The sequence below is a fragment of the Tuber melanosporum genome (assembly GCF_000151645.1).
Source record: "Tuber melanosporum whole genome shotgun sequence assembly, scaffold_140, strain Mel28".
Lineage (NCBI taxonomy): Eukaryota > Fungi > Ascomycota > Pezizomycetes > Pezizales > Tuberaceae > Tuber > Tuber melanosporum.
The window spans coordinates 161,607-180,126 of record NW_003298798.1 but is presented as its reverse complement, the minus strand read 5'-3'; the positions used below and the strand labels follow the sequence as shown (position 1 = coordinate 180,126).

General features: G+C 42.3%; 4 protein-coding genes; 1 reads left to right on the top strand and 3 right to left on the bottom strand.

The window, feature by feature from the left end:
- Nucleotides 1–7,049: 7,049 nt before the first annotated feature.
- Nucleotides 7,050–9,112, bottom strand: GSTUM_00002673001 (uncharacterized protein; the record flags this gene model as incomplete). XM_002836364.2 has 4 exons in its annotated part: nt 7,050–7,537; nt 7,630–7,971; nt 8,036–8,960; nt 9,042–9,112. 4 exons carry the CDS (start codon nt 9,110–9,112, stop codon nt 7,217–7,219), a joined length of 1,659 nt encoding a protein of 552 aa, XP_002836410.1. The 3' UTR covers nt 7,050–7,216.
- A 944-nt stretch (nt 9,113–10,056) lies between these two features.
- Nucleotides 10,057–12,206, bottom strand: GSTUM_00002672001 (uncharacterized protein). XM_002836363.2 has 2 exons: nt 11,864–12,206; nt 10,057–11,769 (listed from the first exon to the last, which is right to left on the bottom strand). Exons 1-2 carry the CDS (start codon nt 12,073–12,075, stop codon nt 10,764–10,766), a joined length of 1,218 nt encoding a protein of 405 aa, XP_002836409.1. The 5' UTR covers nt 12,076–12,206; the 3' UTR covers nt 10,057–10,763.
- A 1,396-nt stretch (nt 12,207–13,602) lies between these two features.
- Nucleotides 13,603–15,138, top strand: GSTUM_00002671001 (uncharacterized protein; the record flags this gene model as incomplete). The annotated part of the gene is made up of 2 exons (XM_002836362.1): nt 13,603–13,883; nt 13,956–15,138. 2 exons carry the CDS (start codon nt 13,603–13,605, stop codon nt 15,136–15,138), a joined length of 1,464 nt encoding a protein of 487 aa, XP_002836408.1.
- Nucleotides 15,139–15,874: 736 nt separating this feature from the next.
- On the bottom strand, nt 15,875–16,723 carry GSTUM_00002670001 (uncharacterized protein; the record flags this gene model as incomplete). The annotated part of the gene is made up of 1 exon (XM_002836361.1): nt 15,875–16,723. The coding sequence occupies one exon, from the start codon at nt 16,721–16,723 to the stop codon at nt 15,875–15,877; it is 849 nt and encodes a 282-aa protein (XP_002836407.1).
- Between the last annotated feature and the right edge of the window lie 1,797 nt (nt 16,724–18,520).

The window sequence follows — 18,520 nt, the reverse complement described above, 5'->3', positions numbered from 1 at the left end:
CAATATTATGCTTAGGTTTTACATTATAAGATTCTGCTCAGCTTTTACCAATTCTATTTTTTTGAAAAAATTGGTACTCAGTAACAACTATGAATTTTTTAGATTCTTATGTTACCCTAATTCTAAACATTTATTTTATATAGGGTGTTGACCTAATTGACACAACCTTTCTAGTAATTATATTATTTTTTCTTTACAGAGTGACTGCCTATCACTTATTTCTTCTACTGATACAGGCAATTTTACCTCACAATTGCAGTTTTCCTCTCTCCAATTGCTTGAAATTATTTGATAAAGATGGCAGCACTCAGAATAGCATATATTAGGAAATTAATTTCAAGTTGTATCTACTACAGTATATTATCTTTGTAGAAACTCTCTCATATAATCCAATATCCTATTTACGTCTGATAAAATTCACAATTTGGAAAAATTAGGATAGAATTTTAAAAAATCTGAATTTTCTGACAAGCCAAGCAGGGCCTAATTTAAATATATCTAGATCACAGAAACAATTCTATTAAAGTGGAAAAATTGCGACTTTTTATGGCAAGCCTTGCAGGACCTAAGAAATAAATGTGTTAGAATTATAAGATATAAGATAGAGAAAATAATATAAAAAAGTTTATACACTTTCATAGAAGTTATAGATGTACTAATAAGAATAATACCTTTGACCAGTTATATTTTGAAGAATAGTTTCTAATTGTAAAATTAAATTCATGTTTTATTGCTATAAAAATACAGGTATAGTAAACAAATAATTTAAAAAATGATAGAATTCAAAACTATGAAAATTGTCTAATTTGAACTTCAGATTGTCTATATTGTACTACATCATAAAATACTCTAATGGCTAAGCATAATAATATTAATTATTATATAATATGAAATTATATTTTAAAAAGTATATCAATATAGTATGTTCTGACTAGCAGGTACTAAAATTTATACAAAATTAACTATGAAACCTAATAGACATAAGCCCTAATCAAGTTTCATATGTGTAGCCTACTGTATCATAGAATGGTCCTATCTATATACTATATATATTCTACCTAGGTTCCCCCTATTCTCCAGTGTTACTAGAATCCTTTCCCTTATAACCATTTAACCATTCCTTACAACAACACCAACCTACATCCAACCAAGTCAATATTTCACTATGTTTTTAAATCCTTATATTCTTAGAGCTGTCCACTCTGCATACTACCAACTTATTCCAGCAATTCACCATATTTTGCCTTTATCTCAAGTAAGTTTATCACCTCTTCTTAGCAATTTGATTGTCTTTTTAACTTTCAAATTAGACAAGAAGGTTTCACAGATTATTTCAGAATCAAAATAATAGTACTTGTGCCTGGATTCCAAATAAAAGCAAATATCCAGAAGTTAGCAAACTATTTATCTCTCAGGCAACATATAATAAATATGAAAAGGTAAGCCTTTGAAACTCATGCTTATTTATATGTAAAACTTAATTGGCAAAACAACCTTATTTTCTATGAATGCTAATAAAATGAATTCAATCTGACTACAGAATGATCGCCGCAAGTTTAAGCACTTTAGGCAAAAAATCTACCTTGGCTTAGGTGTACTTTTCATCTGGTCTTACTACTGGCCCCATCCAAAAATAGAGGTTGGTTTCTTTCATCTACCTTTATTAGATTCTTCTGCTAATCCTTTTAAAATCTGTTGAAAGGAGCATATTTCTTTGCCTCCACCTAGTGGCAAATATGAGCACCAATTACCGAAATATCATTGGAAACAACCAAGAACCCCAAATATTCAAGATAATACTGATGATCCAAAAAACTAGAGATTATTATTTTATTATACACTAATCATCCAATACCTCTAATTGGAGATCTATAACTAAAAGTTCAGGGAATATGATAGTACTTTTATATGTTTTTACTATTTATTAAGCTTACAATCCTGTATTGTTATGTTTTTTTTGGATTTTTTTTTTCTTTCTTCCCCAAATGGATTGTTTTCTCTCTAGTTAATCATAAAGGCTCAGTTATCTCTTCTTACAATTTTTGTGTTATTAAGTATTCTATCAGTACTGGAGAACAGATAGAATACTTATCCGTATTTTAAAATACATTATTTTTTATAAATAAAATAGAGGGAACTTAATCCTAAAAGTAAAATTTAAATACTATGTCCAACACGATATCTGAGTGATTCTTATTAAAAAAAAAAAAAAGTAAGTACTTACTACTTTAAAGTAATATCAGAATTAGATTTTACTTTAAGAAATAAATGTGATAAGATTATAAGATACAAGAAGAAAATTATATAAAAGAATTTATATACTCTCACAGAAGTTATGGATGTAGTGATGAGAATAACACCTTTGACTAATCATATTTTAGAGAAAGGTTTCTAATTGTAATATTTAATTCAACTTTTATTACTATAGTTCAAGACGTTTTATATGTGTACAAAATAACTTGGAACTGGAGACAACTTGGTAAAAAAAAAAATGTACTTATGTTCAATTGCAAGTCAGGTCAGAGTATTTTCTTAATTATCAGGCCACAGAAGTTGTTACATAGAGTAAACCTTCAGGAAAATGATAACATATCGTAGACTAAAAAGTAGCAAGTATAAATATGAAGGAAATAAACCTTTCTATATTGAAAATACTCATCAATCTCCCAATTTCCAAACCTTTATCAAATTTCAATACAATTTCTCTCTTTCTCTGAAAGCTATATCTTGTTATCCGATCATGTCATAAATACTTATAAGACAGGTACTATATATAGTGATAAAATGTATAAGTCTATTCTACTAACAAAGTATAAATCACATCGCCATGTTTCAGAAACCTAGTGTATACTATTATTAATTAATAGAGAGTCTTATATTCTCATATTATATTATAATATTTAATAATATTAAATATAGTTTGACCATAATAAAAATAACTATGCTAGGTTCATGACTTGAACATCTATATACTTTATGAAATTATGGTTAAATGCCAAGGCGTCCCCCATTCTGAATTATTTGGTGCACAGATAAGACGTCCAGAACTATATAAAAATATAAGTAAAATAAACGAATAATTTAAAAAATAATAGAAATCAAAACTATGAAAGTTATCTAATTTGAACTTCAGATTGTCTATATTGTACTGCATCATGAAATACTCTAATGGGAAAGCACAATAATAATATTAATTATTATATAATATGAAATCATATTTTAAAAAGTATATCAATAGAGTATGTTCTGACTAGCAGGTACTAAAATTTATACAAAATTAACTATAAAACCTAATAGAACTAAGCCCTAATCAAATTTCAAATGTGTAGCCTACTGTACCATAGAATGGTCTTATATATATACTATATATATTCTACCTAGGTTCCCCCTATTCTCCAGTGTTACTAGAATCTTTTCCCTTATAATCATTTAACCATTCATTACAACAACACCAACCTACACCCCAACTAAGTCAATATTTTACTATGTCTGTAAATCCTTATATTCTCAGAGCTGTCCGCCCTGCATGCTACCAACTTACTCCAGCAATTCGCCATCTATGGACTTCATCTCAAGTAAGTTTATCACCCCTTCTTAGTACCTTAATTGTTATTTTAACTTGCAATTTAGACAAGAAGGTTTCATGAATTATTGCAGAATCAAAATCATAGTGCTCATACCTGGACTCCAATCAAAAGCGAAAATCAAAAGATCAGGAAATCATTTATATCACAGAAGATCTTAGAGAACTTAGAGGCGGTAAGACTTCAAAACTCACACTTATTTAGATATAAAATTTGATTGGTAAAACAATATTACTATCATGAATACTAATTAAAATAATTCAATCTCACAACAGAAAAATCACCGCAGTACTCGGCGCTTGAAGTGGGCACTTATATTTTGCTGGAGTGTAGCTTTTGTGTGGGTTTTTTTTCTCATTCCACTTGATGTAATAGAGGTTTGTTTCTCCCCTCCTTATTTATTATATTCTTCTGCTAATACTTTTGACATCTGTTTAAAGAAGCCTACTTCTGGGTCTCTACTCACTGGAAAATATGAGTATAAAGTTCCAGGATTTCATTGGAAATACCCAAGAACTCCAAATGCTCAAGTTAAAACTGATGATCAAAAAAATTAGAGATCATTTTATCATAAATTGTTCCAATACCTCTAACTAGAGATCAATATCCAAAAGCTCAATAATATGATAGTACTTTTGTGTATTTTTACTATCTATCAAGTTTAAAATTCCATATTGTCATCTTTTTTTAGACTTTTTTTTTTTCCCCCCTCTTACTCTGAAGGGTTTTTTTTTTCCCTCTAGCTAATCATAAAGGCTCAGTTATCTCTTCTTACAATTTTTGTAATGTAAAGTATTCTGTCAGTACTAGAGACCAGATAGAATACTTATGTGTATTTTAAAATACAATATTTTTTATAAAATTAATATAATAAAAAGAACTTAATCTTAAAAGGAAAATTTACATATTATATCAAATATTATATTCAAGTAATTCTTATTTGAAATAAAATAAAAGCAAGTACTTGTGGCTTTGAAGTAATATCATGCTTAGGCTTTACTTTATAAAATAAATGTGATAAGATTATAAGACATAAGAAAATTATATAAAAGAATTTATATACTCTCATAGAAGTTATAGGTGTAGTGATGAGAATAATATCTTTGACTTGTTATATTTTGAAGAATAGTTTCTAATTGTATTGTTAAATTCAACTTTTATTACTATAAAAATATAAGTATAGTAAACAAATAATTTAAAAAATAATAGAAATCAAAACCATGACAGTTGTTTAATTTGAACTTCAGATTGTCTATATTGTACTGTATCCTGAAATAGTCTGATGGGAAAGCATAATAATAATATTAATTATTATATAATATAAAATCATATTTTAAAAAGTATATCAATAGAGTATGTTCTGACTAGCAGGTACTAAAATTTATACAAAATTAACTATAAAACCTAATAGAACTAAGCCCTAATTAAATTTCAAATATGTAGCCTACTGTACCATAGAATGGTCCTATGTATATACTATATATATTCTACCTAGGTCCCCCCTATTCTCCAGTATTACTAGAATCTTTTCTCTTGTAATTATTTAACCATTCATTATAACAACACCAACCTATACCCAACCAAGCCAATATTTTACTATGTCTGTAAATCCTTATATTCTCAGAGCTGTCCGCCCTGCATGCTACCAACTTATTCCAGCAATTCGCCATCTATGGACTTCATCTCAAGTAAGTTTATCACCCCTTCTTAGCACTTTGATTGTCATTTTAACTTGCAATTTAGACAAGAAGGTTTCATGGATTATTGCAGAATCAAAATCATAGTGCTCATACCTGGACTCCAATCAAAAGTGAACATCAAAAATTCAGAAAATCATTTATGTCACAGGAGATCTTTGATAAATTGGATGCGGTAAGACTTCAAAACTCACACTTATTTATATATAAAATTTGATTGGTAAAACAATATTACTATCATGAATGCTAATTAAAATAATTCAATCTCACAACAGAAAAATCGCCGCAATGATCAACGCTTCAGGTGGGCACTTAACCTTTACTGGAGTGTAGCTTTTACCTGGTTTTTTTTTCTTTTACCACTTGATGTAATAGAGGTTGGTTTCTCCCCTTCATATTTATTATATTCTTCTGCTAATACTTTTGAAATCTGTTTAAAGAAGCCTACTTCTTGGTCTCTACTTACTGGAAAATATGAGTATAAAGTTCCAGGATTTCATTGGAAATACCCAAGAACTCCAAATGCTCAAGATAAAACTGATGACCAAAAAATCTAGAGATCATCATTTTATCATAAATTGTTCCAATACCTCTAATTGGAGATCTACATCCAAAAGCTCAGGGGATCTGATAGTACTTTTGTGTGTTTTTACTATCTATCAAGTTTACAATCCCGTACAGTCATCTTTTTTGGACTTTCTTTTTTTTTTTCCCCCTCTTCCCCGGAGGGTTTTTTTTTCCCTCTAGTTAATCATAGTGGCTTAACCATCTCCCCTCGCAATTTCTACTTCATCATGTAGCGCACCAGTATCTATTCTAGGAAAGAGGTGCTATTTCACTACGGTAGTTACCTTGTACTGTGTATATACGGTATTCAAACACAATACTAAAACCTCTCTCCCCTCTTCACTTTTGCAGTGTTATTGCATCCGGTGCGATGGGAAAGCACTCGCACGCACCCAGTGCATTTCGACACAAATCATACCTTTCACTAATAACCTGACTTGATCCGCCGCTACTTGCCCCCCCGGTCATCGATATCTCGACGGTTACATGCCAAACTCCTCCACATAATTATACAAGTACTACTACACACAGGTGCGCTCCCCATAATTTACTCCGGTCGAATACTGCGAAAACGCCGCAGCCACAGTTCCGCCCCAACCGTCACCGCGCGGAACGTGTGATCCGTCAGGACTATCGTTATTATTATGAGATGCGGGAAAATTCCGCAGTAACTTTCAGGAATTTGGCCATCTGAGGCGTGGTCGAGCAGGTGTGGATGGATGGAGAATGGAATGGTGGGGAAATATGAGCGGGAGAGCTTTACCAGTTACGTACAGTACAGCCAATGTTGAGAAGAAGGCCTTCGGTGATCAAACTCGGGGGGTTAGAAGGGGGGGGATTGAATCGGGGATTCTGAAGATTGCGATAGAAGGGGGGGGATCTATAAAATCTTAGTAAGCAAAAATAGCAGGAGATATTTGTTGCTCAGAAGTAGGGAAAGAGGAGTAAATTATCCATGTTTAGGAATTTTGTCATAATTTTTTTTGTCTCTTTACCTTCAACAGTTACTTTCTTCAAAATTTAATGTCATTGTTTATTGTTTTGTTAAAAAGGGTTCTATCTTATAACCCCCCGGTTCGAAAAAGCGCGTTCCAGCCCTTCCATCGTTTTCTCATCCAACCCCCCCTTCATTGTAACATTGCATCAAGTGGATGGGGCCCAAGTGCATGAATTCACACATTTACTACAAAGACGAAGTGCGAAATTTTAGACAAAAGTCCCATTGTCAACACAATCTAGTAGTGTTTTATCGAAATCTAACTTATAGTAACATCTTTTTTATCACTACCTAACTGAAAGTTGAGTCATGCTCTGTGACAAGATCAAATGAAGAAGAAAAAAAGGCGATAGTGGCGATGATATCCCAACTTAAGGTCTCAAACGCACCGGGTCTCTAGGGAATGCACTCGCGCGTCTGATATTCCCAAGGCCCAACCACAAGAAGACAACCCTCTCGAGCCCGATCCCACCACCCGCATGAGGAGGGGCTCCGTACTTGAACGCACCGACGTAGTCCTCCAGACCAGGAGCCTCAGGATCGATGCCGAGGGAGGACATGCGCTCAGCAAGAAACTGGCTGTTGTGTACCCTCTGCGCGCCAGAGAGGATCTCTTCGCCTCGCATGAAAAAGTCGTAGGAGTTGGAGTATTGAGGGTCTTCCGGATCAGGCATGGTATAGAATGGTCTAACCTATTTGTTTCACAAGAAAATAAAAAGGAGAAAAGGAAATATTAGGTCAGTTAGGGAATAGAGAAGCAGCTTGGGGGAGAGGGGGAACGAACAGCTAGAGGGAATTTGTCCAGGATGTAAAAGTCTTCGCCATACTTCTCTGCGACCAGTCTACCGAGAGTGCGTTCCATTTCCGTGCTAAGATCTTCTAGGTCTGGAACTTCATGCCCCGCCTCGCGGAGCATTGCTATCCCTTGCTTGAAGGTCAGGCGCAGAACTTTCCCGTCCTTTGGAACCTTGAACTCCTCGACAGGGTATTGAGCTCGGACGATAGCTATCTCCTTCGCAAAGCGTTCCTGCAAGCCTGCAAAGATGTAGACGAATAGTCCTTCGAGCACCTCGACCACCTCATGGTAATGCTCCTCAAACGCCATTTCTAGATCCAATCCGGTAAACTGAAGAGAGGCGAAGGGTGGTCAGCTCAGATAAGCAAAGCTCGGGGAAATATGTGGTTCAAACCTCAGTCATGTGTCTATGTGTCTGGGAATTTTCAGCTCGGAAGACGGGAGCTATCTCAAACACACGCTCAAAGTCGGCGGCGATAAGCATCTGCTTGTATAGCTGCGGGCTCTGGGCAAGATAGGCATCCCTATTGAAGTAGTGAACTTTGAACACGTTGGAGCCGCCCTCACTAGCAGCCGCGATTAATTTGGGCGTGTGAACCTCGACAAAGTTGTGCTTGAGTAGGTATTCCTTGAAGAGGGTGCAGACAGCCGAAGAGATGTTGAAGATGGCTTGATTGCTTAGAATTCTCAGATCGATGACCCTGTTGTCCAACCTGGTAGCGAGTGAAACAGTGGCAGCGCCCGCTTCAACCTCCTTGAGGCTTCTGCTAGCATCGTCGAACTGGATGGGTAGCATGGGCTCTGCCTCGGCGAGGACGAAAAACTTTGTGATTTGCACCTCCACGTCGGACAGACTGGCAGAAGTGACGGGCTCAGGAGTCTTTGCGATTTTTCCATGAACCAGAACAACACTCTCAAGATTGACACCAGAGGCCCACTTGACCATCTGCTTCGATACGGTGCCTTCGGTATTGACGGTGAGAACGGCTTGGATCGAGTCACTCTGTTGACGGAGAACAACAAAACACATCTTTGCCCCCTGCGCTCTAGCATTCTGGAGTCTAGCACGGAAGACAACTTCTGTCCCATCATCCTCCGCAGTCAATTTGGAGAGTTGGATACGCTTGGTGCCTGAGCGCTCGGTGGATTGGATCATCTTCTTGGTTCCATAGTTCCCAGTTGCGTGGTCGAGGTTTGCGGCTTCGCGGGCGGCCTTCTGCTCTGCTTCCAGGGCGGCGCGTTTGGCGGCTTTCTCTGCTTTCTCCCTCTCCTTCTGGAGCTTCTTGATGGCGGACTTGGAGAGTGGCTTACCGTCCGGTCTAATCCAAGAAAGAGTCAACGAACGACCGACCGAGCATAGTATGTTTTTCTGGGGTTGGGGGGGGAGGGAAGGATATTACCCTATGGGAACGTTTACACTTGGTTCACCTTCAGCAAGGATCTGGTCAGTGGGAGGCTCAGTGGAAGACATTTTGCGAATGTTTGGGAAAGTTGAGGAAGCGAAAGAGGCTCGCTCGCTATAGACCTGGTTTTGTGAGTAAAAAAGAGTATGCGTAATTAGAGACCCTCTCGAAGGTGGGGCAATTTACGGCTTGGCGCGGGGTCTGGAGCCTCGTTACACCAGAAGATGCAGAACTCGACCGGACATTGGAATCACAAAAAGGTTACTTTCCATACTCTATGGTAGAAGGAACAGCAGTACGGGTACGAGTGCAGCATGGCACAGCACCTTTGCTCCAATGCGCAGACACAGATATCAACAGAAAGCCACACACCCCCCACTCCCTGCCTCAACCCACCATGTTTCGAATTCAATCGCCCAAGTTACTCGCACGCCATAACTGTAGTTATCCCCCTACCCTACTACGAGTACGAGTACTCCGGGAAGCAAGGGATGGAGGAAGGTTCAAGGCTTAAACTCGGACTGCACACGAGCAATGGATACTGTAGCGACCAATTGGCAGTTCTCACCCAGCTGAAGTACGAGTACAGTACTGTACTGGTACGTACTATCGATGCTTCCGTTCACCCTTGAACATACTGTATAATCGTCTTCTAAAATAATCAAGCCCGCAAGAGTAAGTGTATCTTGACAGCCCGAGTAATTGATTGCTCGACTTTTTCTTTCTTTTTTTCCCGTTTGTTTGTTTGTTTGTTTGCTCTACTACCATATATCATACTCGTACCAGCTCTCCGCAGAATCGGTACGGGTACTGTACTGTACTCGCAGCGAATTCCTTCCAACCATGCGAAATTGGTGATACACACAAGTGCCAGATACTGTGACAATACGCCAGTTTCAGTGACCCCTCAGTTAACGGGTGCGGGTCCGGACCCGAGTGATACAATATAATTGATTGATATACAGTCGCACCTCGTTTATAACGAACGCCAGCAGTTCCTTCGCTGTAACGAGGTTTTAAAAGGAATTCCTTAAAGCGAGAACCATTTGTATCGGAGTAGATGGGAGCAGGGCTGTAAATTCCAAGAAGGCTCCCTCCGACCTAGTGTAATACGGCAATGAGCGTAATGGCACAGTTGAATGAGAACAAAATGGAGGAAATTGTTTTGTGCTAATACAGTAGTACGTCAACAGATGCGCCGGCCGAGTGCTCTCTCTCTAGTGGAGTATGCATACAAAGTGCGTAGCGGCCTGCAAGGTTTGCCAAACATGTCGAACCTCCCACTTATCCTATGCCGAACAAACGGGTGATGGGGGGTGAAGAAGAAAACAAAAAAATGCAAAGAAACAATAGAAAGAAAAAATGCCATAGGAAAAATGAAGGGAAAAAAAGGAAGCTCCACTTTAACCACCCCACTATCCCACACCCCTCCCAAGGACAACGAAATTTAAATCCGTCTAGAATAAATCCAGAAGTGAGAAATGTGCTCGAGTGGATAAATATCAACCTATATGGCAGGCAATAGACCGGGATTCCCATATCCATACTCCCTCCATTCCCGCAACATCAATTGTTAGAATTGAATCAAATACGGTAGATTATCAACACACGAGAGTAAAAAAAAAAAAAAAGAAAGAAAGAAACACCCACACACACCCCCCACATGCAATACATCACCTATTCAATACCCGTTCGTCTTAGTGGAGGAAAAAGTGTTACCTACTTCAGGAACCCTCTGAACGCCTCACTCTTGCAAGAGTACTCGCTCTCAAAGTTCCAAACACCGGCGCCCGTCTCGCCCTTTTCCTCCGCCCGCGTTTCCAAGAGCTCGTTGAGGTCCATCATCATACTCTTTGAATTCTCCTGCTCCCACCCGAGCCTCTTACTCGCCCGGACCACGCGCAGCTCGCTCAGGCGTTCTTCCGCAACAGCGATGAAAACGTCATCCGGAGTAATCTTTTTCTCGACGCCGGGGTTGCCGGAGGACTCTAAATTGAGCCAGCGAAGTGGGTGCCCTGACGGCGAATTCTCTTCGTCAAACAAGTGCGCCGATACATAATCCACGGCAATAGTGAGCTTCTCCAAGTGTGGGCAGATGATGAGAACCTTGTCAAAGGCGTTGAACCCCAAACAAGGGATGTGATAGTTAATGCTCAAGACGGTGAGTTGGTGTGACGCCTTATTCAGTAAATACTTGATCGACGTGTCCTTGACGAATGGACAATGCGCTATCTGCAGCTCGTGGAGGGTGGGTGGGAGACATGTGTTGATCAAGAACGAATCCCCTATCCTTCCCGCGAGCGAGAAACGTTTGAGGCGGGGCGGCCAGTTGAACGTTGACTTACAACGATCGACTGTTGAGGACCGGGGGAAATAGAGGGTCACTAGATGGGGAAGGTCCTGAATATGCTGAAAGAGTGTCTCGAGTGCAATTGATTGCGAGACGAGAGACAAGTTAAGCAGACGGAGTTGCTTGCAGTTTCCGACGGCTACCAATGCTATGTATCCAAAGGTAGCCTGCGGGGCGACAAATTCCTCCAGTGATCCTTGAGTACGGCGCAAGAGCCTAGCAATTGACGACGGTGTACTATCGTGGACGATACGAGACAGGTCGATACGCTTGACCAATCCCGCAAATCTCGAAGGCTTGACATGGGTGCTAGAGGGGGCGATAGTAGCTACAAATTTAGTGTAGTTTACCGAAGTGATTTGAGGATGACGGTATCTGCGAAGAGAAAAAGCAAGAATTCAAATCAGCATTTAGGGCCAAATGTCTATGGTCAGATTTCTCGCAGTTTCTCGCGAATAGCGGGGCTTACAGGTAAGGGGTGGCAGCAAAATACCACTGCCGATTAATCTTGCACACGGCAGCTAGCGTCTTCTGATCCTGTGGTGATAGAAAGTCCAGGACTAGATAAATCAACTCGCTAGGCAATGAGAGAGACGGAGATTTGGTGGAGGTTTGATGAGTGGCGTCGAGGATCGAAGGATCTTCTTGGGAATCTAAGATTCCCACCCCAGAGATGCGCATCGCAGCGGGGTGATCGGCCGGAAGCTTGGGAGATTGTGGGAGGCCGAGTGGCGGATTAAGTGGTGTTCTTGTTGTTGGAGCGAGCTGCGAGCAGCTGTCATACTCGAGTACAGTACCGTGCTCGAGCAGTGACAAAGGGGGGAAGAATGCTTCGCAGAATGACGAGCAAGTAAGTGTAAGGAGACGATGCACAAAAAACTAGAGGGGTTACCGGTGACTATCGAGGAAAGTACACTCACTTATCATACTCGGCTTACCGTCTCTTTTTTAGGGCGAATGAACGAAGGCGGCCGCGGAGGTGGTATAATGCAGCACGGTATAAGTACAATCTATACTTGGTAGCATTTTCTTTTCAAATTTGAACTTTGTACCTCGTTATCATACTCGTACTTGTAACAGAAATCTATATTTCCCATCGTCCGCGACCAGGATTTGACATAAGAATACTATGATAGACTACATACAGTTTACATCCTGAGGCCTCACCCACTAACGTGTTTTAGGATATATAAATAAAACAATATATGCAGTCAGCCAATTCCCCATGTAGGAAATCTGAATGGATGTAGACGTGACTCTGGACCCAACACGATAGGATCGGCATAATCGGTACAAGTATGATATCTGTAACACAACCGAACAGATAAGGCAGCTCCAGGAGTATAATATTCAACTACCAGTTGTTTCTGGAACGTCCCTACCACTAATTGCGAGCATGCGACTTGGAGGACCCCAAAAGTGCATCTGCAAGAGACACGATTTAGACCATGCCATATATCAAAACAGGGACAGAACCCTCGGGACAAGGACAAATTCACCAACAAATTCTCTGCTTAGCTATTGCTGGTTGCCTCCACTCATCCCTCCATTATGCGTACTTCCAGAGGTATCTGTCTCTCATCCATCAGTACAGCAATATACAATTCTACTTCTGTTCTCTGCAACCAATCTTGCAAAGAGTATAATAATGGCCCTATTCCCTTCATGCACAAGCCTTCTTTCAACAACTGGTCCATAAGAATTATTATTAAGTGCCGTCTTCCCAAAAGTTTTAACCATCTGCGCACTGCTGCTTCCTGGTAGTTAGTACAAAATAACTTTGCATTAGGGGCTGTAATTCTTGCGCACATTGACTGCAGTCACTTGGTTATTGATTGACCTTGGAGTCAGGAGAGTTCTACCTATTGCAAATTCTTATTCTAATACACATTTCAATACAACTCTACATCCTCCTTGTAACAACTAGCTGCAAATTAACTATGCTACTGTTCCTGTGACTGTTAAATGAAGATTTATTACTGAAGTCTAGATATGGTCGTGAAATATCCATACAGTAAGGTTGCGGCTGCAACACCGTTTCAAAGCGGTTACCGGTGCCAGCCGCTTGTCGGTTTTGACACAGCTAAATTACGAGTATGATACGAGTAGTCTTGTCTACTCTTGGCACTTTGGCGCCTTGGGGTCCTAGTCCTCGCAAACTTGTCTCATCTCTAACCGTACCAGCAACACTTCGAAAAAGGAAACACAATGACAAAGCGCAAGAAGAGAGGCCAGAATAAAGGCGCGAATCCCCAGAATAATAACGGGACCGGCAGCAGCTACAATAGCAATCACGATAATGGAGCCAACAAACGTCCCCGCTACAACTCTAATGGTTATGGCAACAATAGCGAGTTCGACTTCGATGCTGGCAAAGGCTATATCGACCCTAACACAGGCCAGCGCGGCGCGTTCCCTGGTCTCGAAGGTGATCCGGGTGATTTCTATGGTCCTGCAAGCGATGGGATGGATTACCTGCGCATGGTCAGGTGAGTGGCGAAGCCTCCTTTCATAGGAAATATGTTAACGAGACGAAAGTGATAGCTAATTGGTGAGTGTAGGTCTGAAGCGAAAGGTGTTCCGACGTTGCTTGTTGCAGGTCAGAAAGTTAGAAGACCACCGCCACCGCTTCCAATCCCTCAACCTGATACTCTCAATTACGATGATGACGAGCCGGAAGCTATCGAGTTGGTGGTTGATGAGCTGGAGGAAGGGGAGATTGTTGGGCAAGGGGAGGACGATGATGAGCAAGGTTGGTACAACGATGGAGCCTATACCGCCGCTATAGACCCCACTGCTGCTACCCCTCCAACCGAACCGCCTACCGCCCTCTCACTCTGGCATAATGCTCTCCTCACATCCTTCCGCTCTATTCGCAAGAGTTTACACGCGAATCCGCCTACTCCACTACTGCCGCTGGCTGTATCGTCAAGCCTTCCGGTCCGTAAGCAACGCTCTTTATGGCAGCAACATATCTTCAACACTCAGCCTACACCCAAGGAGCTCTGGGGAATTGACCAGCAGACGGTACTAAGACTCTTAAAGTGGTTGACACAACGTATGTCTGAGATGGCGAAGCATAAAGGTGGGAGATGTTGGTCGCAGTGGTTATGGGGGTTGTTAATGAGGCTCGACGATTGCTTGACTGCGGACGAGACTAGCATTGTGAGAGAACTAGGGAAGCGATGTCTCATTATTAGGGAACGTATGGCGATTGCCCTGCAAGGAGGAAGAATTCCGGATGACCAGAGAGAGGAGGAGGCCGAAGGTGATGAAGATGAAGAAGGGAATGAGGAAGTTCAGGGGTCCAACGCCGAGCAGGATGAGGGTGCCGTAGTCGCAGGAGCCGCAGAGCAACTCGAGCAGGCTCCAGACCCACCCACCGCCCCTGAGATTGAAGCAGCTGTCGAGTCTAAGGTAACTCCTCAACGTGAAGCCACCCCGGAGATCATACCACTTCCTCAGGTCGAAAAGCGTGCGGAAACCGAAGAAGCCAATGGACTTGCGTCTCGTCTCAAGGCAACTTTGCAATCTATTCAAAACCGAAAACTCCAAGAACCCCCACAACCAGGACAGAAACATCAGTCAGAACCTAACGCGCCGGTATCACAAACAGTAGATGCCCTTTCACAATCGGATACCTTCGGCGTTCTCGACATGGTTATCTCTCTGGTAGGTGACTTCTACGGTCAAAAGGACCTTCTAGCGGACAGGAAAACTCCCATTCATTTGTCCGCCTCCTAAAAAATTAGTTGCCAACTTTTTCGGTGCTACAATTTGCTCAGGGGATAAGGTCTATTTCGTTAGCTTGCTGGCTTACACCTATCCTATTACGTGGATTATTTATTGGTCTGGTGGAACTTACTGCATGCATGGTAAGCAAAAGTCACTTTCCTTCTGTGCTGGGATACTTCAGGTGAGATGTGGTGATACGGTTCTATGGGTAGTTATAGTTTACGGCGTATTTCATAGTATTAACTGAGAATTCGTCATATCGTGATATTCCGTAAGATAGAAGTGGGAGCGCCGAACTGTTGGACTTAGTCCCTGTCCGCCGTACAGAGGTAGTTCTTTCTTTTCCTTTAGTCAAAAGACTTTTGTTCGTTTTCTCAATCTGTGACTACGCCTGATCTAATTATAAGTGGTTTACCGCATTGGGTACCTCTTATAGTTGGATGTCGGAATAAGGGTATCACTACTGCGTCATATTGAAAAGGTGGCTACTGCCTGGTGTTGAAAGGTGGCCTATATGGTATAGGCCACAGTGTTCGGTGTGACTGCTTAGTGGATGTAGTATATTAGGATCTCTTCTCGTTTTGCATTTGGAAAATCAAGCTTCTTCTCTCCTACTCCGGGAACACACACTCACACGAACTTCGAGTGATTCATTGTGAAGAGTCCACCAAGCGCTGGGGCTTTGGCGATTCATTAAAAATCATATTCATAGTATCATAACAAAACCCTCTGGAAAGTCAAATGATCACAGTTTAGGATTAGGACCCTCTTCCTCCTCAACTGGGACATCCGTAACAAACATGCACCCGGGAACATGGCTGATAACCACACCTTGAATTCCACTCTCCATGACCGCCACCTGCGGAGTAACTCCACACCCCCAGAAAACCGGAACCTCCCCAACCTCCCCATCAATCCCAACCCACTCCCCAAAGTCCACCAACCCCTTCCTAACCTTCTCCTCAATCCCCAGCATCCTAGCTCCAGCCCAGCCCCAGGCCACGGGTTCCCCATGCTGCCTCCTGAACGCGCGCGTGATGCGCCTAACCTCCGCCACGTCCCGCTCCCTATACGCCCTCATGGAGACGACCAAACACCCACCCGTAAACTCCCCCGCCGGCGCCAGGGGGACCGCCGTGCGGAACATTGGCACGCACTTGACCGGCACGCACAGCGTATGCTTCGGCGGGAAGCCCGCAGCACTCAGCGCCCACTCGAAGGAGTAAGAGCAGCCGATCAGGAAGCCGACGTGGTCCGCCGTCCACTCCTCCTCCACCTCCGCGCGCTCCGCCACCAGTTTCCCGTCCCGGTACACGTTGTACCTCGGGAGGTCGGTCGCCAGGTTCGCCCCCACCGCCAGCGGCGGCGCGGTCTTGCTGCCCGGGAACGTGGAGTACAGTAGCGGGCAGGAGACCGGGTTCCGCGCGCAGAGTTGCGTGAAGGAGGGGGCGTAGCGGGATGGGAGGACCAGGAGGTTGCATTGAACGGTTGGAGAGCTCAGGCTGGTTGTTGTCGTGTGGGTGCCGTTCCGGCAGGCTAGGCGGAGGTCGTGCGGTGTTTGGGGTTGTGATGGTGGTGGTGGTGGTGGTGGCATTTCTTGAAGATTGTGTTTTGGAAATGGGGGGATGGGATGTGGAGAGAGAGATGGTTGAGATGGGGCGATTGGACGGTATGATACCGTGCGAATTTATCATAGATAAGGCGAGGCGAGGTTTATCGATAAGGGAAGGTGTACGAGTACTGTACTGTACCGTAGTGTAGTATCATGTCAATTCTGCCCGCGCTCTTCACAAGTGTCTACCTCAACTCTGAAGGGATGAAAGGTCCCACGATTCCTTAATTCGCTTTCAAATAGTTCTGTATCTTTACCCAATTAGCCTGGGATAGATTGTGTCTTACCGAGGAAAGTGATCGAGTGAGAATATGTGAAAGTTGAACTACTGTATTGCATTTAATATAAGTGAGTTACCATACATTATCATACTAAACGCTGCTCGCGAACTATCTTCACTTCACTATCGCATATCACTACAGAACTCCGAGTGCGGTAATTTCAATTGCGCTGTCGGCACTTCAATTGACAGACAAAATAAAGTACGATACACACGAAACAGTACAGTACTCTACAACAAATCTCGGGCATGCCGATCAACGCTTTCCCAACGCCTACTTTATCATCTCCCGATACAGGAACGCCTGGACAGGAGAGTCCAATCAAAGTGCCGTAAAAAAAAAACTACCATTACAGAACCCGCCCATCACAAGTTCATCCCTAGTGCGTTAAATTTCACACACAAACCTCCCCTCCCTCTCCGGTTTCCCTAGAGCAATCACCACGCCCGACCTCTTCCTGTGTCTCCAAGTCAGTTTCTTCATCCGGGTCCTGATGTTTCTTGAGTGGGCTGACCTCCGGTTTGGACTTGGGTTCGATGCCGTCGTCGTGATGATTTTGGACACTAGGTATATTCTCAACCTGATGTTCGGTGAGGTTAATCTTCCCAAGTTTAAGCTCACCATTGGAAAAAGCTGCTTCGGATTCCTTGAGACCCTCAGCTCCGTTTTCACGCGCTTGAAAATCAGTTGAGCCTTCATCTGATGTTCCGATCAAGATTTGAGGATCGACTTTGACGGGAGTTCCAGACCCATTGCCAGCTGAGCGTTCGGACTGGCCACAGCCTGGGCACTCAGTCTCACTATCACTACCGCCGGGGTCTTTAACTCCACCCCCGGGTGCAGACTCATTGGGATTAGAATAAAAACCGGTACGCGGAGGGTCATAATAATATCCACCAGGGCTCGAAGCCTCATCACCACTAATACCTGGAGTTTTAACTCCACTCCCGGGCGCAGACTCATTGGGATTAGAATAAAAACCGGTACGCGGAGCGTCATAATAATATCCACCAGGGCTCGAAGCCTCATCACCACTAATACCTGGAGTTTTAACTCTATCCCTAGGCGCAGATTCGTCGGGTTTGGGATAAGTCTCGGTATCTTGCTCGTCATAAAATCCACCAGGGCTCGAATGTCCATCGTCACTAGGACCGGGTGTTTTAGCTTTATCTTCGTAAGCAGATTCACCATCTTTTCCGTTGACTTCGGGGGCCTCTCCATCATCACCCATAATAACATCGTCATCAACTTGTTTATCTTCTAGAGCCGGACTCTTCCTGGACCTATTTCGAGCTTTGCCGGCAGACGGGGACTTGCGCTTATGTCGGGGGTTTGACTTCTTAATGGTGGAGGTTGTGGTAGGCGTGGCGCGGGACTTACGCCGTTTGACCGGGGTCACATATTCCACCTTTTGAGGTGTAGTTTGGACTTGAGACTTCTTGGAACTGCCCGGGAGGCTACCAGTGCTAGACCTAGTACGGACCGGAGATAGATTACG

What these genes read in the sequence shown, in the direction of transcription:
- GSTUM_00002672001 (XM_002836363.2), bottom strand. Translation starts at nt 12,075, where the DNA reads ATGCGCATCTCTGGGGTGGGAATCTTAGATTCCCAAGAAGATCCTTCG. An exon ending in TTTGCTGCCACCCCTTACCT is followed by an intron (nt 11,770 to 11,863) that starts GTAAGCCCCGCT and finishes TTCTCTTCGCAG; the next exon opens with ATACCGTCATCCTCAAATCA.